This window comes from Geotrypetes seraphini, chromosome 1 (assembly GCF_902459505.1).
Source record: "Geotrypetes seraphini chromosome 1, aGeoSer1.1, whole genome shotgun sequence".
In the NCBI taxonomy this organism is placed as follows: Eukaryota; Metazoa; Chordata; class Amphibia; order Gymnophiona; family Dermophiidae; genus Geotrypetes; species Geotrypetes seraphini.
In genome coordinates this window covers 105,899,965-105,919,662 of record NC_047084.1, presented here as the reverse complement: position 1 = coordinate 105,919,662, position 19,698 = coordinate 105,899,965, and the positions used below count along the sequence as shown (strand labels likewise).

The 19,698-nt window shown below is 47.6% G+C and overlaps 1 protein-coding gene and 1 non-coding gene across 12 annotated transcripts in view; both read left to right on the top strand.

The window, feature by feature from the left end:
- UBAP2 (ubiquitin associated protein 2) overlaps positions 1-19,698 on the top strand; it is a 553,760-nt gene that overhangs the window by 277,791 nt on the left and 256,271 nt on the right. For all 11 annotated transcript variants that reach the window (XR_004538612.1, XM_033935342.1, XM_033935354.1 and 8 more), the window contains 2 exons: positions 4,282-4,547; positions 14,786-14,955. Coding sequence is in view for 10 of the 11 variants with exons in the window: in XM_033935342.1 (XP_033791233.1) it covers positions 4,282-4,547; positions 14,786-14,955 (436 nt within the window). In the remaining variant the exon portion in view is untranslated. The remainder of the gene's footprint in view (positions 1-4,281; positions 4,548-14,785; positions 14,956-19,698) is intronic.
- On the top strand, positions 5,140-5,223 carry LOC117352850. Its single transcript, XR_004537901.1, has one exon. It is a non-coding gene; the product is annotated as a small nucleolar RNA SNORD121A (small nucleolar RNA).

The window sequence follows — 19,698 nt, the reverse complement described above, 5'->3', positions numbered from 1 at the left end:
CTCTAACAAACAATTTATTTGATCCCAAATAGACTCCCAAAAAGCCTTAATGAATGGACAATAAAACAATAAATGATCTAAAGTTCCAGCTTCAAGATGACAATGCCAACATCTATTAGACTTAGAGCAATCCAATTTTTGTAAACGAACAGGGGTCCAGAGTGCTCTATGCAACAGGAAAAACTATGTTTGCCTCATAGATGCATTGTACACTTCATCCTCAAGGCCAAATACATGGCCATTGAGACGCACTAATTTGATGCTTAATCTCAATGCTCCAAATATCTCTAAGTCCAGTTTTTGGTTTCTTATTTAAATAGCCAGATAATAATTTATACCACTGTGCGGCCTGGTGACCCAGGAAGTCTGCCTGAAAGCATAAAAAATCCAAACTAAATTGATTATTAAGAGATTTCCATTCAGGGAACCCTGCCTGAATAGCCTGCTTCAGTTGCAACCACTTATAACTTTTTTGAAATAAATGTACAAAGATAGAAGCATCAGTAGTAGAAGAACCATCGGGCAGCCACTCTGGAATTCGTTGCCAGAGAATGTGGTGAAATCAGTTAGTTTAGCGATATTTAAAAAATGTTTGGATAATTTCCTAAAAGAGATGTCCATATGTCATTTTTGAGATGGCTTGGGGAAATCCACTGCTTATTCCAAGGATAAGCAGTATAAAATCTGTCTTATACTTGGGATTTAGCTAAGTACTTGGGATTTAGCTAAGTACTTGGAACCTGGATTGGCCACTGTTGGATAGATCTTTAGTCTGTCCCAGTATGGCAAGATCCTGACAGCTTCATAGTCCAACATGTGAAAATATATAAATGCTTATCGTCAGAGAAAATAAAGTTACATACCTGTAATAGATGTTCTCCAAAGATATCTGGTATATACTTTCAGAACCTGCCAACCTCGCCTAGTTGGGTTCTTAACTATCATACTAAACTGCAGGTCCCAAGAGCCGATGTCGGACAGGAAAGCACTGGCATGCTCATGATGCAGGCAGTCCTAAAAAATTTAAAGTGATAGTACACTTTTGACTGTCTGTACCAGGTACCGTGGAGATGTCACCCTCACTCATGTGAGACTATAACTCGTATACCTGCTATTATCCCAGAAGAAGCAGGCAGCCTATTCTCACATATGGGTGATGTCATCCATGGAGCCCGGATGCGGACAGCCTCGCAAGCAGACTTGCTTGAAGAAACTCAGAAGTTTCGAGTCTGCCACACCGCGCATGTGCGAGTATCTTCCCGCCCAGCACAGGGCGCGTCTCCTCAGTTTTCCGCAGAGCCGAGAAGTCTGTCTTTGACACTCTGTGCTGAACTTAGTTTGCTTTGTGCCTTCACTCACCGCAGCTCGTGTTTTATTCTACTTACCATGTCGCTGTGCTTTTCTTGCGGTCATTGTTAAAATAAAAAGTTCAATTTTTTCGTCGAGTAACTGGCGGGCTTCGACTTTGCTGTGGCTATCTTTCCTTCTATGTCCTGGCCGGTCATGGGCTTCAAGAAGTGTACCAGTGCCAGCGTGCGATCTCCCTCACTGATCCACGCCACTGGTGCCTTCAGTGTCTGGGGCCTGACCATTGTCTGGAGTCATGCGTTCGCTGTGCTACCCTTCAACCTCAAGCCCTCAAACGTTGTAGAGTTCAAGTAGAGAAGACGCAGCAGAGGAAATTAGGCCAGTAGAAGACCTGAAGCAGCATGTTTACTGTGCCTGGGACGCTGCTGGAGCTGCGAGGTTGTAGCGGTGGGAGGGTCGGCTGGGAGGGTCAACGGGGGTGTCTGGTGTGCCGGGTAGGTCGGCGCGGGGGTGGGTGGACGCATTAAAAATATGCTGCTCAGGGGGATGGGAGGCAGGCAGGCAGACAGACTGGCATCGGGGGGTGGGGAGTTTCAATGAAAGGGGGATGGGAGGCAGGCTGGCATCGGAGGGGGGTTTCAATGGAAGGCAGGCTGGCATCAGGGGGGGTTTCAATAGAAGGGGGATGGCAGGCAGGCTGGCATCAGAGGGGGGTGGGGGGGTTTCAATGGAAGGAAGGCAGGCAGGCTGGCATCGGGGGTGGGGGTGGTTTCCATGGAAACATGCTGCTCAGGGGGATGGGAGGCAGGTAGGCTGGTATGGGGGGGGTTTAAATGGAAACATGCTGCTCAGGGGGATGGGAGGCAGGCAGGCTGGCATCGGAGGTGGGGGTGGAACAAAGTCTGGAAGATAATGATGGGGACATAAGAAGAAGAAACTGGGGGCACTAAGGACATAGAAAGGGGCACTGAGGGCACTAAGCAGGGCAGAGGCACTGGGGGCACTAAGGACATGGGAAGAAGGCACTGGGGGCATTATGGACACAGGAAGGAGGTAATGGGGGCATTAAGGACGTAGGAAGGGGTACTAAGGACATGGGAAGGAGACTCTAGGGACACTATGGACATAAGAACTAAGACTAAGGACATAGGAAGGAGGCACTGAGGGCACTATGGACATAGGGAGAGACACAGACAGAAAAAATGACAGACAGGCAGCGTGCAAGGAGAGAGACAAAGAAAAAAAAACCCGGACAGACATCTACTCTAGCACCCATTAATGTAACGGGCTTAAAGACTAGCTCTATTATAATTGAATTGTAATTGCCTTATGTATGCATTCATGGCTTTTTTTCTTTGCCATTACTTAATGTTAATCATTGCTGATTTTTTTACGGAATCCGAACGCCCCAGAACTCGAACAACTTGGAAACTGAACTTTTTTAAAATTAAATTTTGCCTCGGAATCCAAACGTACGGGAACTGCAAGCAGTGTTCAGCCCAAAGCTTCTCCTCTGACACAGCTTCCTGTTTCCGCCTGGGATGGAAGCTTTGGGCTTAGCACCGCTTGCAGTTGCCATTGCCGATCTTGCTGCCTATGCCAGCTGGGGCCCGATCTTGCTGTCTCTGCCAGGGGGACCCGATCTTATTGTCTCTGCCATGGGGACCTGATCTTTCTGTCCCTGCCAAATCCAGTGTGTATACTGTTAAATTTATTGGAAAATCTGAATTTGTGGGATCAAGGAACGGATTAATCCAGTTTCTGTTATTTTCAATGGAAAAATTGTCTTGGAACTCAAACGTTTTGGAACTCGAATGGGGTTCTGGAACGGATTAAGTTCAGATTCCAAGGTACCACTATATAGTTAAAATTATGACTGATTCTAACATTGATGTCTTCTGTGGTAATTGAACACTTTGTTCATTGATAATAATGTTTTTTGTCATTGCAGCAATGGTCCTCAGCTAGGGACCACTTATTTAAGTATATTGCAGTGTATAATGACTAGGACTATTAGTCTTTCCCAAGGACTTATGGACATAGCTTTTACAACATACTGTGCCTGTCAATCCCAAGCACAGTACCAGGTAGAGCTTTGGATTCTTGCCCAGAAATAGCTAAGAAGAAAAAATTTGAAAAATTTAAATTGAATCAGGTTGGGCAGACTGGACCCATTCAGGTCTTTATCTGCCGTCATCTACTATGTTTCTATGTTGATCTAGGAAATGAGCCTGCATTCTTCATACAGCAGTGCCACTGAGCTGACACCTTAGTAACATTTAAAAAAACAATTAACTATAGTAGTAGTGCCCCAAAATATGAAGTGTTTTGGAACTCTCTATAAAAATGTTAACAGGCCCATTGTCCATAAACCCTGTGCAAAGAATATGAAGATCATACCCAACACAAAGTAAAAATGAAGTTGTATACCAGTATCTCACTGTCTAAAAGAGACTTTTCATCAGTATCTTGATTTTTTTTTTCTCTTTTACTTTGAAGCATGTTGGGTATGATGGTTTGTGTTTTCTATAGCAGTTGTTATAAGTAGTATATAAATACAATAAATAAATAAACAAGTAAACATTATGTTTTTAATTCTACATCTTTGAGGGCTTGAAATACTATTCTGTGATTTAACATTTTTAGTATTGTTGATGTATCCAGCTAACGATATTAATTGTCTGACAACTATTTACTATTTATTAATGTATTCAGAGGTTTATCTTCTGTTTTCCAACATGCCGTAACAAATTTTGTAAGAAAACAAATGGTTTCTAACCAGAGCATTTTGCAGATATTGCCAGAAAGCTCTAAAGCAATGATATGTAGACAAAAAGAAAGGGAAAGTAAGTTAATATTTTAGAGAATCTAGCTAGTACTGCTGCCTTTCAACATGCTTTTGGATATGGTGGTGGCAGTCAGAGCAGTGTGTGACTGAATTTATACTTGTATCTCTTCCTAAATGCCACCCAGACTTTAAATCTCAACCTGAGCCATCTCCAGTTTTGAGCCAGCTGACCCAACGCCAGCAACATACACCACAGCCGCTTCCTGTTCCACCTCCTGGACTAGAGTCTTTTTCCTCCCAGGTAAAACTCCGAGAAACATCGCCAGTGGACATCTCTTCATCTGTTGGCAAACTGTTGCAGCTCCCCAGCATATCTGTGGATAACCAGGCAGCAGCTGTCCAGCAGAAGCAGATGAAACCGCAGAAGCGGAGGATACCCCCAACTTCCAAGGTGGGTACCAAGCTAGGGTTGTGCTCAATAAATGTAGGACTTGGAAAACAGCAACAGCAAAATAGTATGTACATATAATTTTTAATGAGTTTGTGAAATGCAGAGATAGACAATGTTTTTGAAAATTTCAGCAAATAATAACAAACTACTATTAATATTGACAGGGGTCACCATGCAACAAATTACTCAAAATTGGAAGGATTATACCAAATTAAATTATACATTCTGGTGAAACTCTGTCTGTCATATATACAAAATGGGAAAAGTGTTAGCGTTACAACAAGGGAATCTTCACAATTTTAAGAAAATTTGGGAACCATTGACTAATTATTCTAATGATCAGATTTCTTAGCACATTGGTAGTAGGTATATAGGGATGGGTTGGGATTTGTATACTTTTTGAAAATAGGAATTGGGAAAAAGGGGAGGGATTTATCATTTATGACATGATGTATTGATTGTAGTTACAAATGTCATGTAATAATTAATTATAATATGTATGATTCAATTGTTGTAAGAATAAAAAATTAATAAATAAAATTTAAAAAAAATAAAATAAAATAAAAAAAGATAGACAATGTTTTTATTTTAGGTCCAGAAGACACTGACGTGATCTTTTCCAAGCACATAGCTGATTTCCCCATAAGGAAACATGGTTTTCTGAGTTTTTCTGGATGATGATAAAAACTGTATGATTATTTAAAATGAGCAGGATAGTCCTAAAAAAAACCCCAACAACAAAAAACTGTGATCAGAAGCAGTTGAGTGTTTGGGGGTGCTATATGTTCTGCTAAGTTGCTATCTTATGAGTTTAAAACTGCTGAAGTGATTTTGTTGTTTTGACTGTTTCTAAAGGAGAGGGTGGAGCTTGCTAGTGCTCTAACTACACCTACTGGTTGATTTCAGCACCAGTGACTAGCCACAAAAATACTTGTATCTTACTCTAAGCCACTGTTCTTCAACCGCTGGTCTGCGGACTGGTGCCGGTCCGCAGAAAATTCCTGGGACCATCGGTAGTGTCTGGGCTGCAACAGCGATGGGCGGCATCGATGGCCCCCCCTCCACACACTCCGGCGACGCAATTCAAGTTTGGCAATGGCCCTCCCGGCACTCATGTTCGGCAACAGGCCTCCTTCTTCCCCCGGCATCAACAGTACTTCAAATTGGCAACGAGGTGCTCATCCCAAAGCTTCCCTCTGACTCAGTTTCCTGTTTCCGCCCAGGCAGTTTTGAGTCATAGGGAAGCTTTGGACTGAACACTGTGTTGCCGATCTGAAGTGCTGTTGATGCCAGGGGGAGAAGGAGGCCCATTGCCGAACTTGAGTGCCGGGGGGGGCCATTGCCGAACTTGAATTGCGTCGCCAGGGTGGGGGGGGGTGCCGATGCTGCCCATCGCTGTTGCAGCCCAGACGCTGCCGATGGTCCCAGGAATTTTCTGCGGACCGGCGGTTGAAGAACAGTGGCTTAGAGTGGCAAAGAATAGCGCCCTAACCAAGACCAGCCTACCTGCGTACGTTCCAGTTCCGCAGGAACTCGTCTAACTTTGTCTTGAATCCCTAGAGGGTGTTTTCCCCTACGATAGCCTCTGGAAGAGCGTTCCAGTTTTCCACTACTCTCTGGGTGAAAAAGAATTTCCTTACGTTTGTATGGAATCTATCCCCTTTTAACTTTAGAGAGTGCCCTCTTGTTCACCCTTCCTTGGAGAGGGTGAACAACCTGTCTTTATCTACTAAGTTTATTCCCTTCATTATCTTGAAGCATAATAGTAGTGATTTATTCACCACAAACAGAAAAGCATAATGCTCTCATAAAAACCTGATATAGTCATGTTTTGCCCTTTCAAAAGCCACATCAGGAGCTAAATAACAAACAGAAGGTGCAGTTCCAAGCTTCCACCATACAAACTTGTGCATAGCCACAAATTCAATTCTCAGCTGCTTACTCAGAATCAGCCACAGCACTTACAAAGGCTTCTTACATGAGTCACAGGTGGAGGCTTGGAACTGCACCTGCTGGTTTTTATTTAGCCTCAGACACAGCCTTTGAAAGGGCAAAACATGGCTATGCCGGGCTTTTGTTTATTTTCAATACAAATGAAATCAAACCATGCACATGACATACTGTGATTCTTCATTATATGACTACATCGAATACAAAAATAAACCAAACAAGGGGTAAAAAGAACCACCCAAACCCTCCTCCTCCCAAACCCAGCAGTAATCCCCTTCAGTGCCCATTCCCCGTAGCTTATTCACAGTGATGTGGAAAAGGTAGTAGAGTAACACATGATGTACCGTATTTTCACGCATATAACGCACGCATTATACACGATTTTACAAACCGTGCATAACCATGCGCATTACACGTGTGAGCGCGTTTTACAACTTTTTTTTTACATAGTTCCCCCCCCCCCGACGTCCGATTCACCCCCCCGCAGGACCGCTCGCACCCCCACCCCGAAGGACCGCTCAACTCGCACTCGCACCCAAACCCCCACCCCAAAGGACCGCTCAACTCGCACCCCCACCCCGTAGGACCGCTCAACTCGCACCCCCACCCCGAAGGGCCGCTCGCACTCCCACAGCCCCCCCCCCCCCCATAATTGAGAAGCTCCTACTGTTGTCCTGCTGCTTCCTCTGCCGGCGGTCCCGGCCCTTCTGTGAGCCCTGCGTCTGCGATGCTTCCTCTTCCGGCGGTCCCGCCCTTTCTCTGACGTCAGAGAAAGGGTGGGACCGCCGGAAGAGGAAGCAGCGCAGACGCAGGGCTCACAGAAGGGCCGGGACCGCCGGCAGAGGAAGCAGCAGGACAACGGTAGGAGCTTCTCCATGATGGGGGGGGAAGGCTGTGGGGGTGCGAGCGGTCCTTCAGGCTGGGGATGCGGGTGCGAGTGGTCCTTCGGGGTGGGGTGCGAGTGCGAGTTGAGCGGTCCTTCGGGGTGGGGGTGCGAGTGCGAGTTGAGCGGTCCTTCAGGGTGGGGGTGCGAGCGGTCCTGCGGGGGGGGGGGGTGAATCGGACGTCAGGGGGGGCATCAGGCTTTCAGGGTGGGGACAGGACTTCAAGGGGGAAAGGAGAGTCGGGGCGGGCGAAAGGAGAGTCGGGGCGGCCAGAGGAGAGTCGGGGCGGGCAAAAGGAGAGTCGGGGTGGCCAGAGGAGAGTCGGGGCGGGCGAAAGGAGAGTTGGGTGGCGACGGGAGAGTCGGGGCGGCATGCGCGGTATACGGGTGTGTGCGGTATATAAAAATTTCTTTACATAAATTACAGTTTCCCGCACGCTATACCCGTGTGCGCGTTTTACACGGGTGCGCGGTATATGAGTGAAAATACGGTATACCAAATAGTTAGAAAAGAGAGATTCATGATGGGTTGTTCTGTGAAGTGTCCAACCAAGTAATATAGCAAAAATATATGTCTGTTCTTGTACAATCCCACTTTATTCCGGGACCAGTAGGTTATTTCTGTCTACTCTGGACGAGATTTGCAGGGCCGTTGCCTGGTCCTCCTTGCATACGTTCACCAAATTTTACAGGATTAATATGGCGGCCAAGCAGGTTGCTGCTTTTGGTGCCTCTGTTTTGGCAGCAGGCTCATCAATCCCACCTTGATTTTCCGGAACTGCTGATCCTACTGGTCTCGGAATAAAGTGGGATTGTACAAGAACGAAAGATTAGGTTCTTAACATTGCTAATCTTCTTTATCCCAGGACAAACAGGCAGCCTATTCTCACATGTGGGTGACGTCATCCATGGAGCCCGGATGCGCATAGCTTAGCAAGCAGACTTGCTTGAAGAAACTCAGAAGTTTTGAGTCTGCCGCACCGCACATGCGCGAGTGCTTTCCCGCCCAGCACAGGGCACTTCTCCTCAGTTATCCACAGAGCCGAGAAGTCTGTCTTTGATGCTCTGCGCTGAACTTAGTTCGCTTCGTGCCTTCTCTCACCGCGGCTCATGTTTATTTCTTTATTACAGTCGTTGTGTTTTCTTTCGGTCATTGTTTAAAAAAAAAAGTTAAACTTTTTTGTCGAATGACGGCGGGGCCTCTCATGCGCCGTCAGCTTGCGGGCTTCAACTTTGCGACAGCTGTTTTTCCTTATATGTCCCGGCCGGTCACGACCTTTAAGAAGTGTAGCCAGTGCCAGCGTGCGATATCCCTCACTGACCCACACCGTTGGTGCCTTCAGTGTTTGGGCCCTGACCACTGCCCGGAGACGTGAGTTCGCTGTGCTACCCTTCAACCTCGAGCCCTCAAACGTCGTCGAGTTCAAGTGGAGAAGATTTTCGGTATGGAAACCCCTACTCCAGCCTCGACCTTCGATTCGGTCAGGCCTGCTATGGGGTGTCCTCCTGCCTCCACGACTTCAACCTCGACTCTCATCAGACTTTACTCATTTGGAACATCCTCGACCTCGAGTAAATCTGCCAAGTCTTCTCCTGAGCTTCTCTCAGGTCAGATACCTCAGCAGACAGTTCCAGCGGTGGTCCTCAAGCTACCTAAGCATCATTCCTCCAAGTTGAAGCATTCTTCCTCTTCATCCTCGCAGCTTTTAGCCTCAGCAAGTGGTCCAGTTTCAGACTTGGATCCACAATTGCAGGCTACCATCCAGACCATTTTAGAGCGGGAATTTGTTCAGTTACTGACCAAATATAGTCCTGCCTCGACTCTGTTTCCTGCAGTCCAGCCTGGGCACTCAGCAGTCTCAGAAGAGGTTGAGTCCTTGCCTGTGCCTCGAGCTGAATCTACACACTCTATGCAAGGAGTCGAGTCTTTGAGAGTGTCTCGTCTGGAATCCTCACACTCCATACAAGGAGCCGAGTCTTTGGGAGTGCTTGAGATACCTCGATCCAAACCATTGAGTCTATGGGACTTCGATCTACAGCTTCCAGCCCTATATCCTCACATAAGGCATTGCCCGTTTTGAGGCATAGAGCGAAGTCTCCTTGACCTCACATGAGACCTGCTTCGAGGCAGCACTCTCATCATCGGTCGAGGCACTCATTGAGGCGCAGGTCCTCTTCAAGAGTGCACCCTTCCTCATCCAGGCATTCCAGCTCTTCGAGGCCTCCAACTCCTCCAACCTGAGGGCTCCGCTTCTCCCAGTGCCTCGTCCCAGTCTGCTTATTCGCTAGGATATCAATACTTCAGAGAGGCCTCACCTTCTTTTTCCACTTGAGACACCTCGAGGTCATCGAATCCCTCTCAAGGCCATCCTCTTGCGGATCAATTGTCCTTTTCCTCCTTCCTCCGTCAAATGGCTGAGGACCTGGATCTTAAATTGGACTCTGGTTCTAAGTACTCTAAGGAGTATTTAGAGGAAATGAGTTTACCTCGGCCTCCTGCGGAATGTCTCAAACTTTCAAACGAAACCTGGAGACTCCTTATGCCATTCCTGCTGTTCCAGGCAAGTTGGAATCGAGGTATAGAACTGCACTTTGTAAGGGCTTTGAGAACTCTCAACTACCTAATCAATCCCTTCTAATCTAATCTAATGCTTAGTTTTGTATACCAAAACTTCAGTCCAGGAAAGCTTGACTCGGTTTACAATGATTAAGTTAGGCCAATAAGGACATATAGAGAGTTATCAAGAAAGATTAGTTTCTAAAGTGTTTAGTGAACAGAATGGTTTTCAAAGACTTATGGAAAAAAGGGATGGGAGCCAGAACTTCTTAAGCGAAGTGGAAGGTCGTTCCAAAGTTGGGTGAACTTAACAGACAGAGATTGACAAAAAGTCTTGATTCTTTTAATACCTTTACTAGATGGACAGAATAGTTTGAATTGTTGGTCACCCCTTGCAAAAGAGAATCTATAAAAGTTCCAAGATAAAGGAACTAGGGGAGTAAAGATACCACAGAGAATTTTAAAAGTAACACAGGCACATTTGAACTGGACTCTAAAATATACAGGGAGCCAGTGAAGATTATAGAGCAGTGGTGTCACAAGATCGAACTTGCACTACCTGAAAATCAATCTAGCAGCTGTATTCTGGACTAATTGTAGGTTTTTGTAGGTTTTTGTAATAGTGAGATAAAGGGCATTACAATAGTCAAGATGAGATAAAATAATTGACTGAACCAAGATGGAAAAATGGTATGTGGAATCTTCTTTAAAGAGGAGTCATCCTTCCAGGGTCTATGCTACCGTACCTCCTGGCAGAGAGGGCAGGTCCATGGACAAGTTTGGCTGTCGTCTTTATCAAAATTTGATGATGGCCTCCAGGGTTTTGAATGATAATTTCATCTTTACTACTTATTTTAAGTATTTTATTGATATACTCCCTGGTTTTACTAAAGACCTTGCTCAGCACAGACTTTTGGAGTTCCAGCAAGTCATTGCAACCTTAGCACAACTCAGGTCGCACCTTCTTCAGTCATCTTATGATGCCTTTGAACTTTCCTCGAGGATCACTGCTTTCTCAGTAGCGATGTGCCACCTTGCCTGGCTTCGCATCATTGATATGGATCCCAACATTAAGGATCGTCTGGCCAATATTCCTTGTGAAGGCAATGACCTCTTTGATGAATCTATAGAGGCTGCCACCATGAAGTTGTCTGAACATGAGAAATCTTTTGCTTCCATAGTCAGACCAAAGCCAGCTCTTTCCAAGCTTTCTCGACCTCTTCCATCCTATCAGAGGTGTTATCCTCCGAGGGCAGTTCCTTACACTCGAGCACCTCCCAAGAAACGGCAACAACGTCAGAAGCAACAGAAACCTTAGCCTTCTGCTGCACCAAAGGCTTCTCAGCCTTTTTGAGCAGCTACTACAGAGCATAACCTCCATCATTCTGCATCTGTCCTCTCCTCTTCCCATAGGAGATCGTCTCAATCATTTTTACCATCGATGGGAGACCATTACATCCAACCTCTGGGTGCTGTCAGTAATCAGGGAAGGATATTCTCTTCATTTCACTCAGATTCCACCAAGAGCTTCCTCCAAGAGGTCTGCGGCCCATACTGGATCTCAGTCTTAATAATAATATTGTAATTTATAGCTAAAGAGACATATGATCAAGAAACTGTTTTATTTTACTTTTGTGATTATGATAAACATACCAAGGGCCTCAAAATAATACCTGGCAGACCGCATGTGGTCCCCGGGTCGCGAGTTTAAGATTGCTCTATAGCAAAGTGAGAGGGTACAGGAATTCTCTGCTGATTCTCTGTTTTAAGGCTTATTACAATCCTTTCTCAGCATTTGAGATATATATAGATATATATAAACAATATTTTTTGTCAGGAGCTTATTTTCTCCACAGTAAGCCACTATGTTAGTCTAATTTTATATTTCATAGCATTGGCTTTTCTTTCCCTCTAGGATAGTTCCTCCTTTTTATCCTCTCAGACTATTCTTTTCATGAGAAGCATGCTTTCGTTGTTTATGAAAATTCTTTCCCTTCTCATTCATATCTACTCTAAGACCTGGCTGGTTTCACCTGCTCATTCGGTCTGCTACACCATATGAGTGGATTTACCTGTAGTCCTTTCTTATTTGATTCTTGAATCATTTTGGCATCTCCATTGCCTATATTTAGATTCTCTTGCCTCTAGGAGGTCGTTTATTATTTTCTCAACCTCCATACATAGAAGTTTTCTCGGAATTCTCCTTTTACCTCTAGTAGAGCAATGGAGTTCCTCTATTCATTTTTTCCATTAGGTTCCTTCCCTTGTCTCCATGCTCTTGAATCACACATTAGATCATTGATTTTGCAAGGCAACTCAAATTTTTGTGAGTTCTTGGAACCCAACTCTCCCTCCATCTCTTTTATTAAAGCTAGAGAGTTCCATGTATGTGAGAATATGCTGCCTGCTTTTCTAAGGATAAAGCACAGTTACTTACTGTAACAGGTGTTATCCTGGGACAGCAGACAAATAGTCTCATAACCCTCCTACTTCCCCTAATTGGCTTCTTCCCTTGGCCATAGAACTGATGACCATGTGAGCTGGCGTCGGGCGGGAAGATACTCATGCATGCACGGTGCGGGCAGTCTTAAAAGCTTGTTAAAGCTTAAAGTGATACTACACTTTTCATTGTCTGTACCGGGGCTCTGTGGATTATGTCACCCATATGTGAGAACATGTTCCTGCTGTCCCAGGATAACACCTGTTAATGGTAAGTAATAGAGAATGACACTGTGACTGTTACCCTCAACTAACCCACCGGAATGGGGGAAACAACTGATTGCTGCAGGTACGGGGACATGGCCTTGTCCTCATGGTAAAGGAGCTATTAAGTTGTCTCCCTTCCTTCCCCTCCAGACCAGCAGCAGCAGCACCTGCCCCCCTTTCGTGAGTCCAGCAGCCATCCTCCCTATCGCAGGTGAAATAATCCCTCACCCTTGCACCCAATGCATTCGCCGCTGGGGATTCCATTTATAAACAGGCCTACCGAAGCCGACACTAGGGCTTCCTTCCAATGTCAGAGCTGACATAAGAGGGAATCCTTTCTGGTCAGCCGGGAATTCCAGTTACCTCGTCCAACCTCCTTCCTTCGTGGCTGCTCCTTCTTGTCATCAGGGCCAGCCACACTTGTTTGCCAGGACAGCGTACAACCACATGCAGCGTGTAAGCGCCACTGCGCACTGTCCCGGCAAACAAGTGTGGCTGGCACTGAAGCTAGCAGCTCTGCACGGGCAGGAGCGAAGGAAGATTGTTCCTGCTCGTGAAGAGCCACTAGCTGATCGGCTGCCGTGAGTTCCTGTGGTCCCGTGAAAACTTGTGGCAGACAATTAGCTAGCGGCTCTGCATGGGCAGGAATGAAGGAAGAGGTTGCTCCTGCTGCTGTTCACCACTGGACTAAAGATATGCGGAGGAGGTGGGAGGGAGATAAAAATAATTAGAATCGGCTGGGACAGGAGGCAGGAGAAATCCCTCCTGTGCAGGCCCAGAGGAGGCCTGCAAGGCATCAGGAGAGAGGGGAGGAAAGGATACAGAACCTGGTAGGGAGGGAGGGGTGCTGAGTGCAGAGACTGGCAGGGAAGGAAGTGAGTGAGCGGGTCTGTTTATATCCAAGTATATACGGTTCTCTATCATTGCAATATAATTTGTACCCATGTAACAGTGTCCTATTAATTATCATCCTCATCTATCTCATTATTCAGTGCTATATACTATTGCACATTTTTTTCATATTCCACATTTTTTATATGTCAGCAGCAGGGACCTCCTACTTATCCTAAAGCCCTTAGTTCAGGGATGCCCACTTTTTTGACTTGTGAGCTACTTTTAAAATGACCAAGTCAAAATGATCTACCAACAATAAAATTTTAAAAAACACAAAGCACACTGTATGCAGAGAAAATGTTAATTATAATTTATATTCGATTTTTTTTTTCAAAGAGGTCTAGACAGATGGCTTTAAAATATGCAATGTCACCTCAGTACAACTGTACAAAAATAGATAAATATACCTCCTCCCCTTTTACTAAACCGCGATAGTGGTTTTTAGCGTAGGGAACTGCGCTGAATGCCCCGTGCTGCTCCTGATGCTCATAGGCTCCCTGCACTAAAAACCACTATTGCAGTTCAGTAAAAGGGGGCCATAGTGCAAAATACAGACAGCAGATATAAATTCTCAAAACGGACACATTTTGATTACTAAATTGAAAATAAAATCTATTTTCCTACCTTTGTTGTCTGGTGATTTCATGAGTCTTTGGTTGCACTTCCTTTTGACTGTGCTTTCTTTCTGTCTTTTTCTGTCTTTGTCTTTCTTTTTTTTTCTCTCTCCCTGCTCCCCTTTCTTTCTGTTTTTCTCTCTCTCTCCCTGCCCTCTTTCTGTCTTACTCTCTCCCTGCCCCCCTTTCTCTCTCTCTCTCTCCCCTTTCTTTTTGTCTTTCTCTCTCTCTCCCTGCCCCCTTTCTTTCTTTCTATCTCTCTGCCCCTTTTCTTTCTTTCTCTCTCCCTGCACCCCCCTTTCTGTCTGTCTGTCTTTCTTTCTCCCTGCCCCCCCAAGCCACTGCCGCTGATTTTTCCCTGCTTCCCCAACGACGCAAAAGCCAGGCCCGTGCAGCCACTGCACAAACGCCGGGCCCACAAGTCTCCCCCCCCCCCCCACATCAATTTGCGATCAACCTTTTGGGCACCCCCTGCCTTAGTTCCTCAGCCAAACTCTTGTGGAAAACCTCCTATTGTATAACAACATTTCTATACTTTCTGATGTGTATCCAGGATTCTAACAATGTCACCTATATTTGTATCTTGATATCCTCCTATTCCCATTATAGTTAAACAAATCTTCTTTATTTACAGATCCCTGCCTCTGCGGTGGAAATGCCTGGATCAGCTGATGTCACAGGGTTAAATGTCCAGTTTGGAGCAATGGAGTTTGGGTCAGAACCTTCTGTATCAGAGTTTGAATCAACTGCTAGCAATCAAAATACCAACCTGGCACCTAACAGCTTGTATTCAAAATCTGTAAGGTACTGAGTCTAAAATCTAAATAAATAAGAAAAGGGTGTTTGTAGTGAAGTTGCCCATTTAAGTTTGACTGAACATTTTCCATAATTGTGAGTAAAATAATACAGTGCAATTGCTATGGATCTTCAACATTCAGACAGACCTTATAGAAGCTTAATGATTGATCTGTATGTACTTCAATGAATTAGAATTGAAATTTTGAGATAAAGGAAGTTAAAGCAGTCCCTGGATTGTTCATAATACAAACTATCCAAACTAGTGTTTGTCTACTGTTATTGAGAGGTCAGGAGGAGTTCTTTGGCAATCTGCCAATGCATTTGTTAGCTCTAGAGAAAAACATAGAGACATGATTGCAGATAAAGGCCAAATGGCGCCTCCAGTCTGCTCATGCACTATAACCAATATCTCTTCCTCTCTCAAAGAGATCCCATGTGCCTATCCCAGGCTTTCTTGAATTCAGACACAGTCTCTGTCTCCACCACCTTTTCCGGCAGACTGTTCCACACTTCTACCATCCTTTTGGTAAAAAAGTATTTGCTTAGATTACTCCTGAGCCTATCACCTCTTAACTTCATCCTACGTCCTCGTTACAGAGCTTCCTTTCAAATGAAAGAGACTCGACTCATGCACATTTACATTACATAGGTATTTAAAGTCTTTATTATAACTCCCCTCTCCTGCCTTTCCTCCAAAGTATACAGATTGAGATCTTTGTCTGTCCCCAGTTGCCTTAAAACAAAGACCACGCACCATTTTAGTAGCCTTCCTCTGGACCAACTCCTCCCTTTTTATAACTTTATGAAGGTGCGGCCTCCAGAATTGTACACAATATTCTAAATAAGGTCTCACCAAAGCTTTAAACAGGGCCATCAATGCCTCCTTTTTTCTACTGGCCATAACTCTTCTAGTACTGGCCATAATTCTTCTAGTTTTTCAACCTGTTTGGCCTCCTTAACACCACCACATACAATCACACCCAAGTCTCGCTCTTCTGTCGTGCACATAAGTTCTTCACCCCCTAAACTGTACCGTTCCCTTGGGATTTTGCAGCTCAAATGCATGACCTTGCATTTCTTAGTCTTATATAGAGGCATCAATAACTCCTTTTTCTTTAGCACTCTCCAGACCAGTAGAGGTTAATCTTTACGAATGGGTATATATCCAATCATGACCAGCAGGTGGAGACTGAAAACAAAACTTTGGGACAGTATATACTATCCTCCCTTCTCTATTTCCCTCAGTCTTCTTTCAGTCTCCAGCAGGTGTTGATGTGATCTGTACCCATCTCCCTTGGTAGGGCTGTTGGAACTTGTTTAGGGGGTTTATTGTCCCTGTTTTTGGCCGGACGGAGCTTGGGCGGACCCTGTTTGGGGGTTCGTCCGACCTCGGGGGTGTCAAACCCGGCGGGTCTCGAGCGGGGTCCCTCCCCCCACTTCCTCCACCTCCCCACATTTTTTTAGAGGAGCCTCAGCAGTAAGCCTTGCCCCCTAAATCAAGCAAGGCATATTGCTTCGAGAGCCTGTGGAGTCTGTTCTGTAAAAAAAAAAAAAAAATCCTGAGGTAGTGCTGGTCTGGAGGGTTGTTTCCCTTTAAGAAAACTGTATTTTACTGTATTTTTTCAACTAACCGGCACTTTTTTACAGCTAGGTCGCGTATGGAGCAATGAGCACTTCTAAAGGGAAAAAGTGCTCATTGTGCTCCAGACGCGAGGCACTCGCGGCCGGCCTGTGCAAGCGGTGTTCAGGCCGGTGCGGTGGAGGAGCTCCGTCGGCAGCGGCTGCAGGCGCCCAGAGCTCCCCGCCGATGGTGCCTCGCGAGTCGGCAGGGAACGGTGGGGAAGCCCGGTCTTCTCCGTCCGCCCACGGAGGGATTCCCCGAGCCGCCGACGGTCGGGTTTTAGAGGATTCCCTCTCAGCTGATTTTTTGACAGCTGATGCCGGCTTGCCTGCTTTAGCGGCTGAGACTGTTCAGGTTTCTCAGCCGCTTCAGGCTATGGAGGGAGCTTTTTTGGCGGGAAAACCGCCATCTTCTCTGTCTGGCCCCTCCATTTTGTCTTCCACCTCAGGTGACCTTCCCCCTGTTTTGACTATGCAGGGGCAGGTTTCTGCTGGGTCCCCTGCTATGGCAGGGAGTCCCTTGGGACCCTCGGGGGGGTTTTCTCCCGATTTCTTTTTTTCTTTATGCAGAGCCTATTTTCAGGCGGCTGGGGGTCCCAGTTGCGCCCAGGGGGTTTCGGGGGGTGGGGTTTCCTCCGCACTCCCTGCGGCTTTGCCTCTCTCATCTGGCGTGACGTCCCCTCCGCCGCCTCCCTTGTCCAAGCGTCCGCGGGTGTCGTGGGACGAAGATTTGTGGTCGGAGGAACGTGTCGGTCTGGAGGAGGACCTGGACCCTTCTGAGGAATTCCAGGTCCCTCTGGAGGGGACGGAAGCTGGCGGCGGGTTGTCGGGTTTCCCGTTCGTCGGTGAAGAGGCGTCCGTGGTGCGCCTTTTTCAGAGAGATGAGCTGCCTGACCTTATTCAACTGGTTTCTTCGGTTTTGCGTTTTGAGGACGCGCCGCCGGAGACTCCGCGTGTGGGGGACCCTCTGTTACGGGGGATCCGTTCCGTTTCCCGCTCTTTTCCTATGCATCAGGATATTCGGGATATTATTCTGGAGCAGTGGAAAACGCCGGAGACGCCGTTTCGGCTGGCGCGCAGCATGGCTCGCCTGTATCCCATTCCTGAAGGGGATCGGGCTACGTTAGCTTCGCCAGTCGTGGATGCGGTGGTCTCGGCAATTTCCAAGCGGCATACCATGCCTGTTGAGGGCGGTTCTGCCTTGCGGGACTCTGAGGAGCGCAAGTTGGAGAACATTCTTAAGCAAAATTTTCAGGTTTCTGCTTTTGGGGTCCAGGCAGCTATTTGTGGGGGACTGGTCGCTCGCGCCGTGTTTCGGTGGGCAGAGCGTGTCTTGGATCGAGAGTCTGATGACTGGTCTCTGGTGGATCAGGAGGTAGCGAAGATTGAGATGGCTGCCTCTTTCCTCTCAGATGCTCTATATGACTTGGTGCGGATCTCGGCTAAGTCTATGGCTTTTGGCGTGGCCGCAAGGCGTGTGTTGTGGCTGCGCGCTTGGGCGGCGAATGCTGCGTCCAAAGCTAAGCTTACTAAATTTCCCTTTCGGGGGTCGTTTTTATTTGGAGAGGACTTGGATAAGTTGATTCAGACTCTGTCGGACTCGAAAGTTCCCCGTCTGCCGGAGGACCGTGCCCGCCCTGCGTCTCGGGGTGGTGCGGCCCGGGGGCGTTTGCGGGAATTTCGCAAGTATCGCCCTGGGCGTGGGGCTGCTTCTTTCCAGTCTCCGGGGTTTTCCCGGGGTCGGTTCTTCCAGCGCATGCAGCCCTTTCGGGGGGCCCGTCGGGGGGCAGGGAATCCCTCCGCCGGTTCCCCCGCTTCCCGTCCTGCACAATGACGCCTTGCCGGCGGCCCCGTTGGTTCCGGTGGGGGCCCGGCTGCGCGACTTTTTCCCCAAATGGGCCGAGATCACGTCCGATCAGTGGGTCCTGGAGGTGGTGCGGGACGGTTATGCCCTGGAGTTCGCCCGCTCTCTGCCGGATTTTTTCCTCGCTTCTCCATGTCAGACTCCTGGGAAGACGCAGGCTTTTCGCCAGACCCTTCAGCGCTTGCTAGATCTCAGGGCAGTTGTTCCAGTGCCCCCTCCGGAGTGGGGCACGGGCAGGTACTCCATTTACTTTGTGGTGCCCAAGAAGGAGGGGACCTTTCGGCCCATCCTCGATTTGAAAGGGGTCAACAGGGCTCTCAAGATTCCCTCTTTCCGTATGGAAACTCTGCGGTCGGTCATTCTGGCGGTTCAGCCGGGGCAGTTTCTCACTTCTCTCGATCTGACGGAGGCCTACTTGCATGTTCCCATTCGGGCCTCTCATCAGCGTTTCCTGCGCTTTGCGATCTTGGGTCGGCACTATCAGTTCTGTGCGCTTCCCTTTGGGCTGGCCACGGCTCCCCGGACGTTCACCAAGGTGATGGTGGTCGTCGCGGGAGCCTTGCGGTCGGAGGGCATCCTGGTACACCCCTACCTGGACGACTGGTTAATTCGGGCAAAGTCGTTGCAGGAAAGCTCCCGGGTTACGGCTCGGGTGGTGGAGTTTCTCCGGTCGCTGGGCTGGGTGGTCAACCTTTCCAAGAGCCGGTTGGTCCCGGCTCAGCGTCTGGAGTACCTAGGGGTGCTGTTCGACACGTCCTTGGGGAAGGTCTTCCTCCCAGAGGCCCGGGTGAGAAAGTTGCAATCTCAGATTCGCCTGCTTTTGGCGTCCCGGTGTCCTCGGGCGCGAGATTTCCTCCAGGTCTTGGGGTCGATGGCGGCGTCCCTGGACGTGGTGAGGTGGGCGCGGGCCCACATGCGTCCTCTCCAGTATGCTCTGCTCCGGAGGTGGTCTCCCCAGAGGCACGGGATGGATGTTCCGGTTCCCCTGCGAGGCTTGGCGCGCTGCAGTCTACGTTGGTGGCTCCAGACCCCTCACCTAGTTCAGGGGGTGGGTCTGGATCTTCCGCAGTGGACGGTGCTCCTTACGGATGCGAGTCTCCTGGGTTGGGTCACTCAGCTCAGGGTACCTGGTCCGCGGAGGAGGCCTTCTGGTCGATCAACGTGTTGGAGACCAGAGCGGTCCGGCTGGCGCTGTTGGCTTTCCACTCCCTTTTGTTGGGCAAGTCGGTCAGAGTCCTGTCAGAAAATGCCACGGCGGTGGCTTA